The sequence below is a fragment of the Mesoplodon mirus genome (genome assembly GCF_964341445.2).
Source record: "Mesoplodon mirus genome assembly, chromosome: 1".
NCBI classification, from domain to species: Eukaryota; Metazoa; Chordata; class Mammalia; order Artiodactyla; family Ziphiidae; genus Mesoplodon; species Mesoplodon mirus.
Window position 1 is genome coordinate 83,941,871 of NC_138976.1, and position 21,663 is coordinate 83,963,533.

Sequence of the window (21,663 nt, forward strand, 5' to 3'; positions counted from 1 at the left end):
GCCTCCCGGTGGTTCCTGCCACTCTGAATTGTCACTGGTTTATGGTTTGTTTCCCTTTGTTTGCTTGTTTGTTTTTAGCAAACAAAAATCTTGTCATTGGTTCTTTCAGAATCTACCACGGTTGATATATTTTAAAAATATATATAAACTTGTTTTCCTCTTATTTTTTTAGTACTTTTATTTTAAATATATGTATATACTTTTTTAAGTTTTAAATCTTGAAAGGTCATTCCAGATGAACCAATGTTCAAAACACAATGTTCCAAAAATCAGATTTGAATGACAGACGGCCTTCATCTCAATGTTATCATTTGAGATGTGTATAAATGCATAGAAAACAACTTGCAAGGAGACCCCTGAATTTGCCTCTGGGGAAGGGGGCTGGGTACAAGAGTCGGTAGTTGCTGAATGAAGAACTTGGTCTTTATAATGATTGGATGTTTTATAAGAAGAAGGCATTTTTGTATTGTTGGTGTAATAGCAAGCTAATTCTAAAAATATATCATTCCACTTGAAAGGGAATTTGATCAAGCATCAAACTTTCTTGAATGTTCTCCAGTGAAAGGGCCTCCCCAGTCTACTGGGAGGATGCTGCGCCATCTGCCAACTGTACTGTCTTCTGTTCAACTACTGTGTATCCTAATAGGAAGTCTTTTCAAGGTCAGTTCTCCATACATCTATCTTTCACATTTTACTCGCAGTTTTGACCCTGGGCCACTGGCTGTGACTTGTGAACAACCTGCATCTCCAAAAAGTCACTTCTAGTCCTCCTGATCAGCCTTGGGTGAACACATACTACCAACAATATGCTACCTTTGGCCACTTCCTTCCTCCAGAGTTTTCAAGCTAAATTCAGGTTTTGATGCAAGATGGAGGGGGTGGAATAAAAAGGCAGAAGAAGTTAGTTATGCAAGGGGGGACACCTCCGCACTGGAATGTACAGTTCTCTAAACATGCCTGGTGTATGGTACCTCCTTCTTGGTGTGTTGGTACCTGCTGTTTCCTCTACCTGGCTTTAGCTAGCCAATGCTATTAGTCTTCAAAACTCAACTTGAGGGCACATTCTTCTGGAAAGCCTCTCTTGATGCAGACTCTCAGCCTTCACACTCCACCTGTTACCTTAAAACTCACACTCACCGTGAGTTATCAGCCCCCATCGTGCTTCCTCTGTGCCCTGTATTATAACTGTTTTCTAGTCTGCCTGTGTCAGCTGCCAGGCTGTCAACTCCCTGAGGACAGCAATTGAGCTATTTAATTTCTCAGCCTCCAGCACCTAACCCAGTGCTTGACACAGACAAACAATTCATTTAAAAAAAAGGAATTTGAGGGGAGAGAGAAAAACTAGGAGTATGGGATTAGCAGATACAAACTACTATATATATAAAATAGATAAACAACAAGGTCCTGCTGTGTAACACAGGGAACTATATTCAATATCCTGCAATAAACCATAATGGAAACACAATATATATTCTTTTTCATATTCAGTTTTATATATATATATAAAACTGAATCACTTCACTGTACACCAGAAACTAACACAACATTGTAAATCAGTTATACTTCAATTTAAAAAATACATGAATTAAAAAGAAAGAAGAACTTGCCATATACCTCTATCATAGGTGTTACCCTTTAGCAGTGAAAAGACCTATATTTTAGTGACCTCTTTTTTTCAGTTCAAAAAATTGATGACAGTGATGTAGACTGATTTTCAGAGGGATATTTAAAGAGGGTCTTACATGATGAAATTGTAGAACACAGTGTTTAAGTACTTGAAATGTGTGTTCTTTAGAATTACGCAGACATTGGGTTCAAAGCCTGAATCTATCATTTCTTGGCTGTGTTACCTTAGACCTGGGGTTGGCAAACCATGGCCCGTGGACCAAAGCCAGCTTATGATTTTTTTTTACATCCTTGAGCTATGACTGGTTTTTACATTTTTTAATGGTTGAAAAATGATCAAAACAAGAATATTGTGTGACATGTAAAAGATTTCAGAAAATTCAATTTCAGTATTTATAAATCAAGTTTTATTGGAACACAGCCATACTTATCTATTTACATATTGTCTATGGCTGCTTTTACCCTACCATGGAAGAGCTGAGTGGTTGTGATTGAGACTGTATGGCCCATAACATTTAAAATATTTAATATCTGATCCTTTACAGAATGGCTTTTCTGGCTCCTGCTTTAGACAATTTATTTGACCTCACTGAAACTCAGGGTTTTTTCCTATATAACAGAAATAGTAAGCAGCACCTCCTTCAGAGGACTGTCATTAGGGTTAAATAAAATAATGCATGTAAGCACTCAGTAAATGTGGGCCATTATTATACGTGATTTACCACAACACTACTTGCTATAAGTTTATTATTTTTGTTGTAATTATTATCTTGAAACGCCCTTCAATAAATGTTGACTTACAATCTATTTTCAATACTCTTATCATAACAAGTATTTGTCAGGAAGAAATATATTTGTTTTATAATAAGAGCTGAACTATTAAATAAACATCAGTGAATCAATATCAATTCTAATGTTTGCTTTTTTACCCATTAAAGTTTATATAAGCTCTTCCTACTCCCCTGTCAAAGCATTTTCTGCTAATCTTAAAATAAGAGGCTTTTTGTACATCTTAAAAGCTCATATTGTTTTTTAAAGTAATATAACATGGTATGGTAAAGAAATCTTTGCCAGAGGAAAACTAGGTTGAATCCTGCCACTGCTCAGTTTTTGGAAGTAGGGGATAGGAATGCTAAATAAATAAGTGAACATGGAACAAAAAAGGTGGACTCTGGAAGGCACAGTAAAATCTACGTAAAAAAAATATAAAGGATTTTAACCTTTAATTGTTTTCTCCAGAAGTGAAGTGATCAGAATTTTTCTTAGGGATTCATTAATAACTTGGAGATGGAAAAATTTCAGTTTATCTGATTGGTATCCTGACGTTAGGGAAGACATTGTTCTAGTTAGCTGAAGTATAGTTGATTCATGATATTGTATAGTGATTCAATATTTTTATAGACTGTATTCCACAGAAGTTATTATAAAATGTCAGCTGTATTCCCTGTGCTATATAATATATGCTTGTAGCTTATTTTATACCTAGTAGTTTGTACCTCTTAATTCCATACCCCTATCTTGCCCCTCCCTATTTTATTATATTTTTTAAAGCTCTCTAGAAAACCTGTACTGTCCCTTTCATTTAACTGTCTCATTCTTACTATATAAAAGGCATATCTTACTTTTCATCACTTAAATGTAAGGTTATACAGCATCTAACACAGAATAGATGATAAACAAATATTTACTGATTTGAAGTGAATTTAAACCAAGAAGCCTTATGGATAATCAAAACAAAGCTCTCAAAATGGCTGCTCAGACTCTTTACCTACCTTTGGTAACCTACGTGGGATTTGTTCAGAAGAAATAGAACAATTAAGACAAGACCTGGCTTCTGTTTCCGTCCCTGGTGTGTCTTTATTTTCCATTGTTATGTTACTCTACCTCTTTGATTCTCTACAATATACCATATATTACTTTAAAAGTAATACTTTTAAAATCTGTTCCCTTTTGTAATATGGCATAGAAACCTCACTATTTTATCTTCTGTGTTTACAGCAAGTAGTATAAAAGTCATGTTTTATAATTATGGGGGAAAAATATTCACTGTGAAAATATGCTCACTCTTAATTAGAGCCTCTTGCTGGGTAGTCCAAAGTATATTTTCAGGAAAGGCAGAGGCAAACATTTTTTCCTACTCTCTTGGTTTATGAATTTTTGTTTAGAAGACAATGAATACATATTTTTAAAAACTAGTGCGTTTACTTTTACTACAAAAATGACCATACCTTATAAAAGGTCGTGTAATTGCAAGGATTGTTCTGATGAACCAAGATGGATGAACAATGATGAATGATTTTAAGTTCTTCCGCAACCTATTGTGAACAACAACAAAAAATTACTCATAACCTATTTTGTTTTTTTGTGGGTTATTTTTTTTGCGGTACGCAGGCCTCTCACTGCTGTGGCCTCTCCCGTTGCGGAGCACAGGCTCCGGACGCGCAGACTCAGCGGCCATGGCTCACAGGCCCAGCCGCTCCGCGGCATGTGGGATCTTCCCAGACCGGGGCACGAACCAGCATCCCCTGCAGACTCTCAACCACTGCGCCACCAGGGAAGCCCACTCATAACCTATTTTAAGTGGGAGTTAAAACAGAAAGTATATCCCCAAATAAGAATATATATATGATATTAGGGAATTCTATGTAAGGTACTGTTATCTGGTAGGAAGAAGGTATAGAATGCCATGATCAATAAAACGAATGCCTTTTGAGATATAATTTGAAACGTGTAATTCAAACCTCATTTTCCCATAAGAATAAATGTAAAATAGAATTTTTGTATTCTTGGAGTGCATAAACCTATAACCATATGGCATGTTTTTGTTTCACGATGTTTTTCATTTTTGTCAGCATTATTTTTACTATTTTGAAATGAATACACTCTTACTAGCAACTTAGCCAATTTGTTCTACTGAGCCTGGCTTTCTTCTTCTGTAGAATGAAAATGGTAACAGTATATCATGTGGTTGTTTGGCCTTCAGATAATCATTTTAACATTTTGTACATTCAGGAATATTTTTCAGCATTAGCAATGCTACTTTATGTATGTTTAGATGATTAATGGATTTTAGTTACTATAACAGGACACTCACATGTTGCTTTACAGGGAGCCACATCTGAGGGGAAGCCACACATATGGAAGACATCATAAATTTGTATGCTTATTATGACAGTTTTCCTGTAGATGGCAATAACGTGTCTGGGTCTAATAAAACCAGTATGGATAGAAGTGACGTATCTTGAGGAAGGGGCACACAAAGGCACCATATGGGCCAGAATTAACAGTGAATGTTGAAATAAGAGCACTAGGATTGCCTAAGTCACAACAGTCCTAGTGCACAAAAATGGCCACAAGGTTACATGATACTAGTAAAGAATCATGGACTTTGGCTTATCAGCTCAAATTGCACCTCCATATGGCAACAGTGTATGCGTATTTAAAATACTTGTTGTCAAGTTTGAGATTACAACATTTAACAAAATCTGGGGAAGATCTGCTTTATTTCAAATTTGGGGCATCAAATGATACTTATTAATATTTTTATAATTTATTATCTCAAATCAGCATTAATTCAATGTTCCTAAATTGTGATTGCATCTTTGGTAAATTAAAAGGTCACTGGAGATGGGAGTCACTGATGAAGTCAAAATAGTGATTAGATAATGGAGCCCACATACCGTCTGTCAATCATCTGGTAGCATTTCTTCATCCAGCCTAGCCCTGGCATCTTCCGTCTTGGGGTTGCACCATTCAAGTACACAATCATATAGTCTTCAGCTACCATCAGCTCTAATGTACTTATTACATATCTGATCACAGGAAGAAAGATAGGTGTTTTCAGTTCCCACATGAAAGAGTTCATCTTATTTCACCATAATTATATAACATTTAAATTACAGGGTGCATGACATTTAAGAATGGTTGCACATATTCCCTCTTCAGCTTGAGAAGAATGCAGTTACCTAAGATCACTTCTCTGAGAGTATTACTCATCTATTTGCACAGTTATCTTTTTTTCATTTTTTTTTAAATGCAGGTACACTTGAAAAATGTGTAGGTTAGAAACCTGACTTTCAAAAATGTCAGCAATGTTATTATATACTAAGGGCAAGTCAGATTAAATAAAGGCAGATATAAATGAAGTCAGGTTATCATCAGTTGGCTAAGAACATGTTATCAGAGAACAAAAATAATACTTCACCCGAGGGAAATGTTACAGAATTTTAAAATGCAGACCAGACTGTGCTCATTTTGTTTTCAATTCATTCTGCAGACAAAACAGCCCCTCTAAAGCTTTTGGTCTTTTGAGCAATTTTCCTTGACACAGATTTCATCAACTTTTAATCAAAGGCTTAGAATAGTCTACATCATCTATTTCCTTTTATTAAAGATGCTCTATCTGCCATCGCATGCCCGCAGACATTAACTGAAAACATTTTGTTGTAAATATCACTCACAGGAAAAGATTTTCCATGACATAGTGGTAATCTGCCCGACTGCTGTCTGGCAGAAAACAGGCAGCAAACACAATGATGGCATTTAGGCCATCCCCGTAGTATCCTAGAGGACAAACAAAAAGACATTTGTAACCAACTGAAAGCTCTTAACAAGATAATATTTAACCTAAAGGATAAATCTGGAAGCCTTGGCAAGAGTGTGTATGTGGATGTATTAGGTACATCTTTAAATGAGTATTATATAGACTATACTTCTATAAGTATATACACATATAATTATCTTTCAGTGGTTAAGATGTAAGTTATATAGATTCTTAAATAGTGTGAATATATTTGCATATGTAGAGTGTCCATGTATTATGGATGATTTATGTGCTGTACATAGTCATAAGTGTGTTAGAAGTATTCAACTTATCAAAAGATGGTGGGGCAACACTTTTTGACTTAAGGGCTTCTAATTTATATAATAAAAAAGGTAATTTATATAACATTCTTTCTTTTAATGGCTAAGAAAGAGGTTCTCTTTGATCCTCTTTACTTCCTAGTTGTAGCAAGCCTGTGTTCCTTGAAAGTCCACCTTTGAAATTCATGGCAAGGGTTGGTCAGGTCTCCACAGGTTTGTCTCTGGAATCTCAATGTACTGTATTTTTATTTTTCAATATCCCTTTTTAAACATTTGTGATTTGTGTCATATAACATAGTTCTGGACTTCAGAAACATTAAAGAGATTTCCTCAAAGCTTTGAGTAGGAGGACAGGACACACCCTCAAGCCTGATCAGAACTCAGTGTGTTTCATTTTTTCAGAACTCTAAATACCCCTTTGGTGATTACAAGGCAGTAAAATACTGGCTGGATATAGATTTGGATGGGCTTAACTCTTGAAAAGCAGTTTAATAAGATGTTCTATACAAGGATAGAGAGTATGACTCTACCACAAAAGAGGTGGGGGAAGAAAGTGATACCAACTACAAATACATCAAATTATGGGTTTGCGTATATTACTAATTTGAGGTTGCTGTAGACAATGTTTATGCTACATATCTTAGAAGATGCTACCTACAAAAGTATATACCTGATGCAACACATATTTGCAAAACAGGACTGCAGTAGCTTCCCTCTGGATTTTTTGCGTTAGTCCCATCTTTTCCGAAATGTAGGTATTTACTAACTTTTTTTTTTAGAATGTGGTATGAAGGGAAATGACAAAAGGAGATATATTTTAATATAAGAAGTGTTTGTTCCACAAACAGTTTCATTTAGGAAGAGCCATAACTGAATAGAAATCCGCAAAGGATAGGATTAGTGTCACTAAGCCACCCTAACACCACAAAAATATGCAGTTCAGGCTCAGCACAATGAAAAAGACAGAGTTCATTAAAAGAAAAAAATAGGCATAATGAATCCCTCTTAAAAACAAGTACAAAAGTATTCTTCTGAGAGACACCAGGAAAGGCAGAGACAAGATGGCAGAGTAGAAGGACTTGAGCTCACCTCCTCACACAAAAACACCAAAATCACAACTAACTGCTGAACAGCCATTGACAAAAAAAAGACTCAACCCTAACAAAAAAAGATATATACCCAAAGACAAAGAGGAAGCCACAATGAGATGGTAGGAGGGGATCTTTCGTGATATAATCAAATCCCTCACTGGAAAATAATTATATCACAGAGGTTCTCCTACAGGAGTGAGAGTTCTGAGCCTCTGAGCCCCATATCAGGCTCCCCAGCCTGGGGGCCTGGCATTGGGCAGAGGATCCCTCAGGCATTTGGCACTTTGAAGGCCAGTGGGGCTTTAGCACAGCAGCTCCACAGGACTGGGGGAAACAGAGACTCCACTCTTGGAGGGCGCACACAAGGTTTAATGTGCACTGGGGCCCAGGACAGAGCAGTGACTCCACAGGAGCCTGGGCTAGACCTACCTGTGCATCTTGGAGGGTCTACTGGGGAGGGGGGATTGGCTGTGGCTCACTGTGGGGGCAAGGACACTGGTGGTGGACACCCCAGGGAATACCCATTGGCGTGAGCTCTCCTGGAGGTCGCCAGTTTGGCACCGAGACCTGGCCCCACCCAACAACCTGCAGGCTCCAGTGCTGGGACATCTCAGGCCAAACAACCAACAGGGTGGGAACAGAGCCCCACCCATCAGCAGACAGGCTGCCTAAAGTCATCCTGAGCCAACAGCTCCCTATATATATATATACCACTTAACCTGGCCCTGCCCATTAGAGGGACAAGACCCAGCTCCACCCACCAGTGGGCAGGCACCAGTCCCTCCCATCAGAAAGCATGCACAAGCCCCTGGACCAACCTCACCCACCGGGGGTAGACACCAGAACCAAGAAGAATTACAGTCCTGCAGCTGGAGGAACGGAGACCACAAACACAAAAAGTTAGACAAAATGAGATGGCAAAGAAATATGTTCCAGATGAAGGAACAAGATAAAACCCCAGAAGAACAACTAAGTGAAGTGGAAATAGGCAATCTACCCAAAAAAGAATTCAGAGTAGTGATAGTAAAGATGATCCAAGATCTCAGAAAAAGAATGGAGGCACAGACTGAGAGGATAAAAGAAATATTTAATAAAGAGCTAGAAGCTTTAAAGAACAAACAGAGATGGACAGTACAATAAGTGAAGTGAAAAATATGCCAGAAGGAATCAGTAGCAGAATAAATGAGGCAGAAGAACAAATAAGTGAGCTGGAAGACAGAATGGTGGAAAATCACTGCCATGGAAATGAGGACAGTCTAAGAGACCTCTGGGGCAACATTAAACGCACCAACATTCGAATTATAGGGATCCCAGAAGGAGAATAGCGAGAGAAAGGGCCTGAGAAAATATTTGAAGAGATAATAGCCAAAAACTTCCCTAACATGAAAAAGGAAACCCTCAAGTCCAGGAAATGCAGAGCCCCATACAGGATAAATCTAAGAAGGAACACACCAAGACACATAATAATCAAATTGACAAAAATTAAAGACAAAGAAAAAATATTAAAAGCAACAAATAACATACAAGGGAATCCCCATAAGGTTATCAGCTGAACTTTCAGCAGAAACTCTGCAGTCTGGAAGGGGGTGGCATGATATACTTAAAGTGATGAAAGGGAAAAATCTACAACCAAGAATACTCTACCCAGCAAGGCTCTCACTGAGATTTGACAGAGAAATCAAAAGCTTTACAGACAACCAAAAGCTAAGAGAATTCAGCACCACCAAACCAGCTTTACAACAAATGCTAAAGGAACTTCTCTCAGCGAAAAAGAAAAGGCCACAACTAGAAACAAGAAAATTACAAACGGGAAAGCTCACCAGTAAAAAGCAAACATACAGTAAAGGTAGGAAATCATCCACACGATGAAAACCCAGCAATCGTGAGAAGAGGAGAGTACACATGCAGGATATTGGAAATGCATTTGAAATTAAGAGACTAGAAACTTTAAACAATCTTGTATATATATAGACTGCTATATCGAAACCTTATGGTAATCACAAACCAAAAATCGACAATAGGTTAACACACAAAAAAGAAAAAGCAATCCAAACACAACATTAAAGATAGTCATCAAATCACAATAGGAGAGAACAAAAGAGGGAGGGAATAAAAAAGACCTACAAAAGCAAATCCAAAACAATTTAACAAGATGGCAATAAGAACTCACATCAATAATTACCTCAAATGTAAATGGATTAAATGTCCCAACCAAAAGACATAGACTGGGGCTTCCCTGGTGGCGTAGTGGTTGAGAGTCCTCCTGCCGATGCAGGGGACATGGGTTCGTGCCCCGGTCCGGGAAGATCCCACATGCCGTGGAGCGGCTAGGCCCGTGAGGCATGGCCACTGGGCCTGCGCATCTGGAGCCTATGCTCCGCAACGGGAGAGGCCACAACAGTGAGAGGCCCGCATAACACACACACACACACACACAAAACCAAGACCCGTATATATTCTGTCTACAACAGACCCACTTCAGATCTAAGGACACATACAGACTTAAAGTGAGGGGATGGAAAAAGGTATTCCGTGCAAATGGAAATCAAAAGAAAGCTGGAGCAGCAATACTGATATCAGACAAAATAGACTTTAAAATAAAGACTGTTACAAGAGAGAAAGAAGAACACTACATAATGATCAAGGGATCAATCCAAGAAGAAGATATAAAAATTATAAATACATATACAAATCCAATGTAGGAGTGCCTCAATATATAAGGCAAATGCTAACAGCCATTTCTCCTAAAAGGAGAAATCAACTGTAGCACAATAATAATGGGAGACTTGGTAGGAGGGAGAGAGATGCAAGAGGGAAGAGATATGGGGATATATGTATAGCTGATTCACTTTTTTATAAAGCAGAAACTAACACACCATTGTAAAGCAATTATACTCCAATAAAGATGTTAAAAATAATAATAATGGGGGAATTTAACACCCGTCTTACATCAATGGACAGATCATCCAGATAGAAAATCAATAAGGAAACACAGGCCTTAAATGACACATTAGATCACATGGACTTAATTGATATTTATAGAATATTCCATCTGAAAGCAGCAGGATACACATTCTTCTTATGTGCACATGGAACATTCTCCAGGATAGATCACATGCTGAGCCACAAAACAAACCTCAGTAAATTTGAGAGACCGGAAATCATATCAAGCATCTTCTCTGACCACAATGCTATGATATTAGAAATAAACTGCAAGGAAAAAACTGTAAAAAGAAAAAAAAACATGTGGAGGCTAAACATATGTTATTAAATGACCAATGGGTGACTGAAGAAATCAGAGGAAATCAAAAACCTAGTGACAAATGAAAACGAAAACACAATGATCAAAACCTATGGGACGCAGCAAAAGCAGTTCTAAGAGGGAAGTTTATAGCAATGTAGTCTTACCTCAGGAAACAAGAAGAGTCTCAAACAACCTAACCTTACACCTAAAGCAACTAGAGAAAGAAGAACCAAAAAAACCCCAAAGTTAGCAGGAGAAAAGAAATCGTAAAGATCAGTGCAGAAATAAATGAAATAAAGAAGAAAACAATAGCAAAGATGAATGAAACTAAAAGCTGGTTCTTTGAGAAGACAAACAAAATTGATAAGCCTTTAGCCAGACTCATGAAGAAAAAAAGGGAGAGGACTCAAATCAATAAAATTAGAAATGAAAACGAAGTCACAACTGACACCACAGAAATACAAAGGAACATAAGAGACTACTACAAGCAACTGTATGCCAAGAAATTGGACAACCTGGAAGAAATGGACAAATTCTTAGAAAGGTACTATTCTCCCAAGACTGAATCAGGAAGAAGTAGAAAATATGAACAGACCAGTCACAAGCACTGAAATTGCAACTGTGATTTAAAAATGCCCAACAAACAAAAGTGCAGGGCCAGAAGGCTTCACAGGCTAATTCTATAAAACATTTACAGAAGAATTAACACGTATTCTTTTGAAACTCTTCCAAAAAAGTCAAAGAGGAAGGAACAGTCCCAAACCCATTCTATGAGGCCACCATCATAGCAGACAAAGATACCAGAAAAAAAGAAAATTACCAGCTAATATCACTGATGAACATAGATGCAAAAATCCTCAACAAAATACTAGCAAACAGAATCCAACAGCACATTAAAAGGATCATACACCATGATCAAGTGGGGCTTATTCCAGGAATGCAAGGAGTTTTCAATATACACAAGTAAATCAGTGTGATACACCACATTAACAAACTGAATAATAAAAACCATATGATCCTCTCAATAGATGCAGAAACAGCTTTTGACAAAATTCAACACCAATTTATGATAAAAACTCTCCAGAAAGTGAGCATAGAGGGAAGCCACCTCAACATAATAAAGGCCATATATGAAAAACCCAGTCAACATCATACTCAATGGTGAAAAGCTGAGAGCATTTCCTCTAAGATCAGGAACAAGACAAGGATGTCCACTCCTGCCACTCTTACTCAACATAGTTTTGGAAGTCCTAGCCATGGCAATCAGAGAAGAAAATGAAATAAGAGGAATCCAAATTGGAAAAGAAGTAAAACAGTCACTGTTTGCAGATGACATGATACTATACATAAAAAATCCTAAATATGCTTCCAGAAAACTAGGAATAAACCTACCTAAGGAGGCAAAAGACCTGTACTCTGAAAACTGTAAGATGCTGATGAAAGACATTGAAGATGACACAAACAGGTGGAAAGGTATACCATGTTCTTGGATTGGAAGAATCAATATTGTCAAAATGACTATACTACCCAAGGCAATCTACAGATTCAGTGCTATCCCTATGAAATTACCAAGGGCATTTTTCACAGAAGTAGAGAAAAAAAAATTTTAATTTGTATAGAAACACAAAAGACCTCAAGTAGCTAAAGCAATCCTGAGAAAGAAAAATGAAGCTGTAGGGATCAGGCTCCCTGGCTTCAGACTATACTACAGAGCTACAGAATCAAAACAGTATGGTACTGACACGAAAACAGAAATATAAATCAATGGAACAGGACAGAAAGCCCAGAAATAAACCCACACACCTATGATCAATTAATCTACAACAAAGGAGGCAAGAATATACAATGGAGAAAAGACAGTCTTTTCAGTAGTGGTGCTGGGAAAACCAGACAGCTACATATGAAAGAATGAAACTAGAACATTCTCTAACACCATACACAAAATGGATTAAAGACCTAAATGTAAGACCAGATACTATAACACTCTTAGAGGAAAACATAGGCAGAACACTCTTTGACATAAACCGTAGCAATATCTTTTTGGATCCACCTCCTAGAGTAATGAAAATAAAAACAAAAATAAGCAAATGGGACCTAATCAAACTTAACAAGCTTTTGCACAGCAAAGGAAACCATAAACAAAATGAAAACACAACCCACAGAATGGGAGAATATATTTGCATATGAAGTGACTGGCAAGGGATTAATCCCCAAAATATACAAACAGCTCATGCAGCTCATTATCAAATAAACAAACAATCCCATCAAAAAATGGGCAGAAGCTCTAAATAGACATTTCTCTGAAGAAGATATACAGATGGCCAAAAAAGCACATGAAAAGATGTTCAACAAAGCTAATTATTAGAGAAATGCAAATCAAAACTACAATGAGGTATCACCTCACACTGGTCAGATGGCTATCATCAAAAAGTCTACAATAAATGCTGGAGAGCGTGCAGAGAAAAGGGAGCCCTTCTACACTGTTGGTGGAAATGTAATTTGACACAGCCACTATGGAGAACAGTATGCAGGTTCCTTAAAAAACTAAAAACTGAACTACCATATGACCCGGCAATCCCATTCCTGGGCATATATCCAGAGAAAACCATAATTTGAAAAGATGCATTCATCCCAATGTTCATTGCAGCAGTATTTACAGTAGCCAAGACATGAAAACAATCTAAATGTCCATCGACAGAGGAATGGATAAAGAAGATGTGGTACATATATACAATGGAATGTTACTCAACCATCAAAAGGAATGAAGTAATGCCATTTGCAGCAACATGGATAGCCCTAGAGATTATCGTACTAAGTGAAGAGAAAGACAGAGTCAGAGAAAGACAAGTATTATATCACTTATATGTGGAATATAAAAAAATGATACAAATGAAGTTACTTACATAACAGAAACAGAATCACAAATTTTGAAAACAAACTTATGGTTTCCAGAGGGGAAACGGGGAGGGGGGTGATAAAATTAGGAGTTTGGGGTTAACACATACACACTACCATATATAAAATAGGTCATCAACAAGGACATACTGTATAGTACAGGGAACTCTACTCAATATTCTGTAATAACCTATATGGGAAAAGAATCTGAAAAAGAACGGATATATGTATATGTACAATTGAATCATGCTGAAACTAACACATCACCCCTGAAACTAACACAACATTGCAAATCAGTGATACACTAATATCTAATAAAAATTAGATTAAAAAAATAAAAGATTTTATAAAAGCATCCTTTCAAAAGCATCTTTCTAAATGTAGCTGTCTGACTCCAGGGTGTCGGGATAATTGCAAGATTATGACGCTCAGTTACTTTGATTTCTCTTTCTATTTCTGGAGAATTTCTAAGAATACATTGCTGTTGTTTTTTAAAGGAAAGACTGAGGTTTATAAACAGTACTTCAGAAGTCATCCTAAATGGCAATTCAGCTGTTTGTGTTACTGCTGTCTGTCCTTGGCATGTTGTAGTATCACGTTGGCTTGGCTTTATTTAACCAAAGGAATACTCAGCGGTCAACTTACCACTTCCTGATCAATGACTAAGCTGGGATTGTCTGTATAAAAATCACTGAAATTGACAAATGATGATGGATTTTGCATTTTGGGGCACAGGATTTGTAGGAAGGGAAGAAGAGACAAAAGAAAGAGGGGGAGAGGAGGAGATGTAGCGTGTAAAGAAGGAAAGAGAAAAAGATTTCCTCGTGAAAGTTTTCTTCTAAATCAAGAGCAGGTGCCGTTGTTGTCAGGCTTTGGAGCTATTCCAGATAGCAATTGCTGGCAAAGTGTAATAACGTGAATGAACAGGACCATTTGCATTTTGTTCCTCGCCAATGTCTCCAAGGGGGTTGGTTAACCCAATTTCTACGCTAAATATGCAGCTGACTCAAGTGAAGTTGCCTGTCAGCAAACGCAGAATTCACGTGAGGTTTCGCTTTTTAACACATGTATTTTATCAGACTCTCTTCTCAGTAACGGTGAGGTGAATTCAGGGTGTGTGTGCTGAGGTGCATGAGCTATCCCACCGTGGTGTCTCCTGAGACCCTTGGAAGCAACAATGCAAACCTTACCTGAGGGAGAACACAGAGGCATGAAAGGGACGTAACACAGGTTTGCTGGCCAGCAAATGGAATGGAGAGAGAAGGAGAGATACCACAGTCGCAACCAAAACATACACACACACACACCAGCCTGCAACTCTTCTCATCCTTTCCAGGATCATTTGTCCAGCAACACTGCAGAGAAGGTTACCTGAGTCTCCTATAATGAAATAAGAGAAGTAAAAACACAAGACAGGAAATGCCTCGTTACAATGCTTTGGCATGACTGCCCTTGGTTATTTAATTGTGTTCTCTGCTTCAGGCTCAAAAATGCCAGTTCTGGCCTCAAAGTGACCCCTCACTGTTGGCTAATCCAAACCACCCAGACTTCTTTTTCTTTGCTTTTCTACTTAAGCAGATGGCAGGGATATTACTCATGGGCTCACAGGAGGTGACATGGCTTTGAGATCATCCTTTCTTGACTGATGAAGTAACTGAGGCCCAGGGGAGTTAAGTGATGTACCAAGATCACAGACTAATCAGTGGCCAAGAGGGGTCTTGAGCCCATTCTTCCACATTATGTACAGGGCCTCTGGCCATAGCTCATGTGGAGGTCACTAAAGCTGAAGACTGAAATATTTGTTCAAATGCTGCTCTCACACACAGATGTTCCCAGCTGGTGTGGACACTCTTGCAGCAAACTTAAGCAGCGCTTTTCATCACCCCCATCTTGCAGTCGTGCTGCCCAGAGCACTGAACAGCTGGCACTTCCCTACTTGCCTGAGTGGGATAACTTCCTCATAGCAAAATGCAAGACACCAAAACAACACCTCTGTTCACTCTGGAGTGCTGCTTTTTTAAATGCTCATCAGAAGCCAGGATGACAAACTCAATGGACTGGTAACTAGGGAGTGTGACTTTCTCAGATCATTAAGGTCTGAGAAAGTGGTATGAGCTTCTAAGACAGCAGACAAAGCTTTGGCAAACTCAGAAGTAACGTGTGAACTGTCTTTACCTCCAGAGCACAAAAGCTGGTCAGGGCATAGGAAGAGGTGGCATCTCCCTAACATTCCGGCGGGTGCAGCCAGAGGCACACTCATGCAAGCCAGCACCTGGAGAAGGCCAAGGCAGAGCTAGGGAGGGGAAAGGTGGCCTTCTCTCGCCAACAAACCAGACAGCTACACAGACAAAAAAGGAGCTCACAACACAGAAAGGAGAGGAGCAGATGCCAAGGGGAGGAGGTGGTGGGGATGGAGGGCACAGCAAACCAGGTTATCCCTGAGATATCAGGTGTTTTCACAAAGAATGTGACAGGCGGAAGCAGTAGCTTTTTTTGACCCAGGTGTGCTGATGAAAATCACTCTCTCCTGATTCAGGCAACAGAACGATGGGCTCAACCCACCCATCCAACCCACCTAACTTCACTGTGGATGAAAGAATAAGCAGGTGAGTCTGCTGGGGTAACAAGAGATAACTTAGCCTTATAATAACAGTGAAGCCGTGAGCCTGCCTTCTTCACAACAAAGGGACTTCTAATTTATGACCTGAATGGTAAAAATGTACAGGGACTGTCACTGCATGACAGACTTTGACAGACTTTTCTATATATCTTGTACTTTTTAGAATGAGCATAGGCTATTTTATAGTCATTTTTTGTTTGTTTGTTTTTTTCTAAAAAGCAAACAAACCAAAAATACCTGATGGGTGGTGCAAAGGAGATATGACCTTCTGGGGAGATCTGGATGATGTTCAGATTGTGTTTTTCATTAGAAGAACAAGAGGATTGACTCTATGGCCAGCTGTCTGTCATTTTCAGCCAGATTAGGCCTGCTCTCATTCCAAAGGGCTGTGGGAAAAGTCTCCCTTAGAGGAGCTATCACTGGGCCATATTACCATTTCAGGGCAAATGGTGAAAAAGGAAGGTCAGGGCCGGGGACACCTATGGGCATTTTCCTTCACTACCATGGGTGGGGGCCCTGGGGGGGTCCTGATACTTCCATAGAGGTAGCAATGCATGGGGCAGAAAGTGGAAAATCTGTGGTGAAGGGAAGGTGGAGGGAAAAGGCAAAACATTCTCCTGCTTGTTAGAAAACCAAAGCTCCGGGTTTAATGCAGCGCCAAGACACTTATTTCCCTGTCCTCGATAAGGAAGACAGAACAATTGCCTTGTCGGCTTACACTTTTCCTGGAAGAGCTGAGGGGTTAGGGTGGGGCGTCAGGACTGCAGGGAAGTTGTGCATGCAGCAGAAAAAGCCAAAAAGCCATTTAGGGATTCTGAAGTTGACAATGTTCAATGTGTCGCTTGTGCTCATGGGATTTTTTGTGAGTCCCAAATTAATCAAGGCTCCTGGAGCTCCAAGAAAGCAGTGAAAATACAAAAGAGCCTTTCCTCTCCCTTGTCCCTTATGAAACGGGTGGAGATCTTGGCTGGAGTGGGCTGTTGTCATAGATATGTCCATTACATCTATGCCTGTGTCATAGGCATAGATGTAATGACAGGCATAGATGTAATGGAGTTTATAGAACAGCAAACTTCAACTAGGGAGAAAAAAAGGACCAGGCTAAGTCTAAAAAGATTTCCTAAAGCTTCTGAAGAGGATTCCAAAGATTGGTCTGGAATTAAAAGCATCTCTTACTGCAGGCCCTGTAGAAAACAGACTTGAAAACAATTCAGTTAAACCCTGCAACTGACCCATATGAATTCCAAACAGACACTATTAAATTGGACAACTATGGCTTTCAAGAAATTTGCACAGAAGATGATAGCTATCAGGTATGCAGTGCAAAAGGCATGTTTCACATTGGAAAGTTACTTTTGCATAGTAAGCTTTCCAGTGTTCACTGAATTGAGTATGAAATAATACGCTCAGCTCTACAGTGCCCTGAACGTTGACTGCCTAACAGGGTCTTGGGACGTCATGCTGCAGAGAACCCTAGTTTTGTTTTCTTATAAAAACTGTATGGCCACCCCGCTCCTTGCTTCCCAGGTTTGCAGAGCTCAGCTACCTCCATGAGAAATGACTCTCCTGTAGGGCTCGATGACCTTCATGTCAATCCGCTGCTCCTGTTCTCCAATCACCACGGTCCTCCACAGCCGGTTGTCCTCTCGCTCCTCTTCTGCCGTATATTCCGGAATAGACTCTGACTCTTGGCCAGAATCTTTGTTGGCTGTGTGATCCTCTGGAAATGAAGCATAGAGCAGGGATAAAGAAGAAAGACCTCCACAGGTGAGGCAGTTCAGCAACTAGCGACCTCCTGGCAGAGTCAACCTGAGCTCCCTGTTGTGTACAACTCTGATAGAGCCTGACACCATCCTGATCACATAAAGGACACTCAGTGAAGTCTTATTGATTGACTGACTGAACAACCCATCCATTGTGAAGGCCGGGCAGAGGGTGGGGATAGGAAAAGAGCTAGAGCTGTCTTGTGTCTGTAGTGGTCCAAGGGGGCATAGGCTGGTGCTAACTCATCCTTGATCATATAAGTTGTAGACTGCAGGTCTTTCTGATGGGGTGAAAGGCTATTCATCAGGCCCTATTTTCCTTGTGCCACATTTCTTGGTGTATCCTGAGTGCTCAGAGTGTTTTGGGGGCCCTCAGCTCAGTATCTTGATGATACCGCCAGCCTAGACCCCCACTCTAAGACTCTTACAGTGGGGTTGAATCCCCTTCTCTACTGGGAGTGCATCTGGACATTAATTTGATATTACTTCTTATACATTTTTCAAAATATACTACACAAAGGTTTTACAGTAAGTGAGAAACAACCTCGTAGACCAGAAGTGCTCCAAGGCCAAAAATTCACAAGACTCTTACTTGTGGGTGCCCAAGGCAATGAAAAAGCCCACGGAGCATTCTTGGGGGAGAAATTTACTACCCATTCTTGTGCATCAAGAAAAAAGCAACCGGGCTTCCCTGGTGGCGCAGTGGTTGAGAGTCCGCCTGCCAATGCAGGGGACGCGGGTTCGTGCCCCGGTCTGGGAAGATCCCACATGCCGTGGAGCGGCTGGGCCCGTGAGCCATGGCCGCTGAGCCTGTGCGTCTGAAGCCTGTGCTCCGCAACGGGAGAGGCCACTACAGTGAGAGGCCCGCGTACCGCAAAAAAAAAAAAAAAAAAGAAAGAAAAGAAAAAAGCAACCATATTTAGTTATTCTTAAAAGAATAAGCAACAATTGTTTCCATTTTTACTTCAAGTAGTAGTAGAATTGAACAATGGTTATTCTATGTATGTTTAAGTGATTTGGAAAAAAGGATTGTTTATAGCTTTCACAATAATTCAGATGTTATCATTCTTAATTTTCCATTTCATGAGAAATTACCTTTGATTTATACTCCACTTGTATTCTTTTAATGGCACTTTGATAATAAAAACAGCAATATTTATTAAGCATCTACCGTGTATCAGGCACAACAGCAGATACAACAGCAGACATGACACCAATGCGAAAACTCTGAAGTAACTACCTCAGGTCACAGAGTTAGGAAGCAAATACGATCAGACCCTTACCTTTCCTACTCTTCTAAGCTATCACATTGTACCTTGAATGTGTAACTGTCTCGTTCTCATTTATTTTACTATAACGCAGTGAGTTCCTTGGGCTAAGAAATTGTGCCAGAATCATCTTTAATATCCACCTCCACCAACCCACTCAACACTTAGGTTGAAACCCTGCAGAGAGCACTCAGTAAACCTTGGGAGGGTGAGTGGATGAACAAAGCTTGGACAAGTTCCTGGAAGTATAGGTAATCTGTAAGGGAGCCACAACAGAGCCATTATGTTCCAGAAGATCCCGCAAGACAAATTCAAACGTGTGTAATTACCTGTGACTTAGAACAGCAAAATGGAGTCCAGCTGGGAAGCAATCCTAGCCCTTTATGCCAACACCAACAGCTACTACCACCTGCAGAGCCTTGCAATCACTCTGGCTTCCACTGCATTCCCACCCGCGCTTGCAGCTTACTCAGGATGGGAAAGCAGCAACCTTGGCTTCAGATCAAGCGCTGTGTCACTTGTGCAAATCCATCCATCTGCCCTGGACTCCCTTTCTGGGATCCCTTCCTGCTTCTCCCTTCCCACTTGGGTTAGGACCCTCGGATGCTCCTCTCTGCTCCCTTCCCAGGACCCTGTTTTCCCACTGGTCTCTGCTCCCTCAGACCTCTGGGCTCTGATGCGGGTTTGTCTTCTGAGGTTCTTGTACACACCTGCTCTTCTCTGCAATGTACTCACCATCCACCAACCCCTCTTCACCCTGTCTGAGACTTTCTGGCCTGCTCTACGTTGACCCTGGTGATCTGTGTGGGGTTGTTTTGTTTTCTGCATGCTTTTATTGAGGCTACTTTGTTAAAAAAAATTTTTTTGTATACTCTGTTCTCTTTGCATGTTATAAAAATAAAACACATTAATAAAAGTACAAGCAATACAGAAATTGTTGGGTGGGGGGGGCTAGTGGTACAATGGATAAACACATCTGTCTATGGATCAGAAGGTGCCAAAACTTGTTCAGGGAAACAGCAAAAATCACCAGTGCCTCTCTCACTCATTTTTGTTTGATATGTAGTTTTCTTTCTATACTCATGGGCACAAACATACTTTTTTTCCCCAGAAAGTATGATTAATCTCTATCTTCTGCATGTTCTGTATGTACTGTTCTACAATGTGCTTCCACCTAATAACACAGCATGGGCTTCTTTTCATCTCAGTGAATATAAACCCTGCTCATTTTTAAAAATAGCCCTAGACTTCCCTGGTGGCGCAGTGGTTGAGAGTCCGCCTGCCGATGCAGGGGACACGGGTTCATGCCCCGGTCCGGGAAGATCCCACATGCCGCAGAGCAACTAGGCCCGTGAGCCATGGCCGCTGAGCCTGTGCATCCGGAGCCTGTGCTCCGCAACGGGAGAGGCCACAACAGTGAGAGGCCCGTGTACCGCAAAAAAGTTAATTAATTAATTAATAAAAATAGCCCTAGAGTATTCAATTTTATTGATGTCTTTTAGTTTATCAGTCCCATAGCGATGGAAATTTTTATTCTATTTTATGGGTTGTTGTTCCTTATAAAGAATTTGCTGCAATAAGTATCTCTGTAAAGGTGTCTTACCTCTTTTGTGCACATATTGCTGTAGGTTACCTTTCTAGCAATGGAATGCTGGATCACAGGGTCTAAGCACTGAAAGGCTTTATGAGCATTTTTGCCCTTGAATATATCACACCAAAATATCTGAGAGTACCTATTTCCTCACACTATTAAAACCACTGGCAGAACTTCCCTGGTAGCACAGTGGTTAAGAGTCCACCTGCCAATGCAGGGGACATGGTTTCGAGCCCTGGTCCGGGAAGATCCCACATGCACAGAGCAACTAAGCCCATGCACCACAACTACTGAGCCCGCGTGCCACAACTACTGAAGCCCACACGCCACAACTACTGAAGCCCGCGTGCCACAACTACTGAAGCCCGCGCATCTAGAGCCCGTGCTCCGCAACAAGAGAAGCCACCGCAATGAGAAGCCCACATACCGCAACAAAGAATAGCCCCCACTCGCCACAACTAGAGAAAGCCCCTGTGCAGCACTGAAGACCCAATGCAGCCAAAAATTTAAAAAATTAATAAATTTATTAAAAAAAACAATACTGGAGGTCATCAGAGTTTTTAATAGTTGAAAATTTAGGGTGAAGCTTCTCTCTTTGTTGTTTTAATGTATATTAAATTATTAAAGAAGGTGAGAATTATTAAGTGTTTATTGGTTATTTATATTTCTCTTACTGACAGGGAGGCACCTGATAAATCC

At 39.9% G+C, this 21,663-nt stretch overlaps 1 protein-coding gene and 1 long non-coding RNA gene across 5 annotated transcripts in view; one reads left to right on the forward strand and one right to left on the reverse strand.

Moving 5' to 3' along the window:
* PRUNE2 (prune homolog 2 with BCH domain) overlaps positions 1-21,663 on the reverse strand; it is a 270,984-nt gene that overhangs the window by 18,267 nt on the left and 231,054 nt on the right. For 3 of the 4 annotated variants that reach the window (XM_082614415.1, XM_082614414.1, XM_082614413.1), the window contains exons 12-15: positions 17,886-18,059; positions 6,087-6,189; positions 5,307-5,438; positions 3,855-3,941 (exon numbers count right to left, since the gene is read on the reverse strand). In XM_082614415.1, the coding sequence (XP_082470541.1) occupies positions 3,855-3,941; positions 5,307-5,438; positions 6,087-6,189; positions 17,886-18,059 (496 nt within the window). Of the gene's footprint in view, positions 1-3,854; positions 3,942-5,306; positions 5,439-6,086; positions 6,190-14,909; positions 15,100-17,885; positions 18,060-21,663 lie in introns of those variants that run through there. The other variant, XM_082614416.1, reaches the window with a different exon arrangement.
* LOC309801332 lies at positions 542-17,976 on the forward strand. Its single transcript, XR_014293572.1, has 3 exons — positions 542-660; positions 16,256-16,325; positions 17,867-17,976. It is a non-coding gene; the product is annotated as an uncharacterized lncRNA (long non-coding RNA).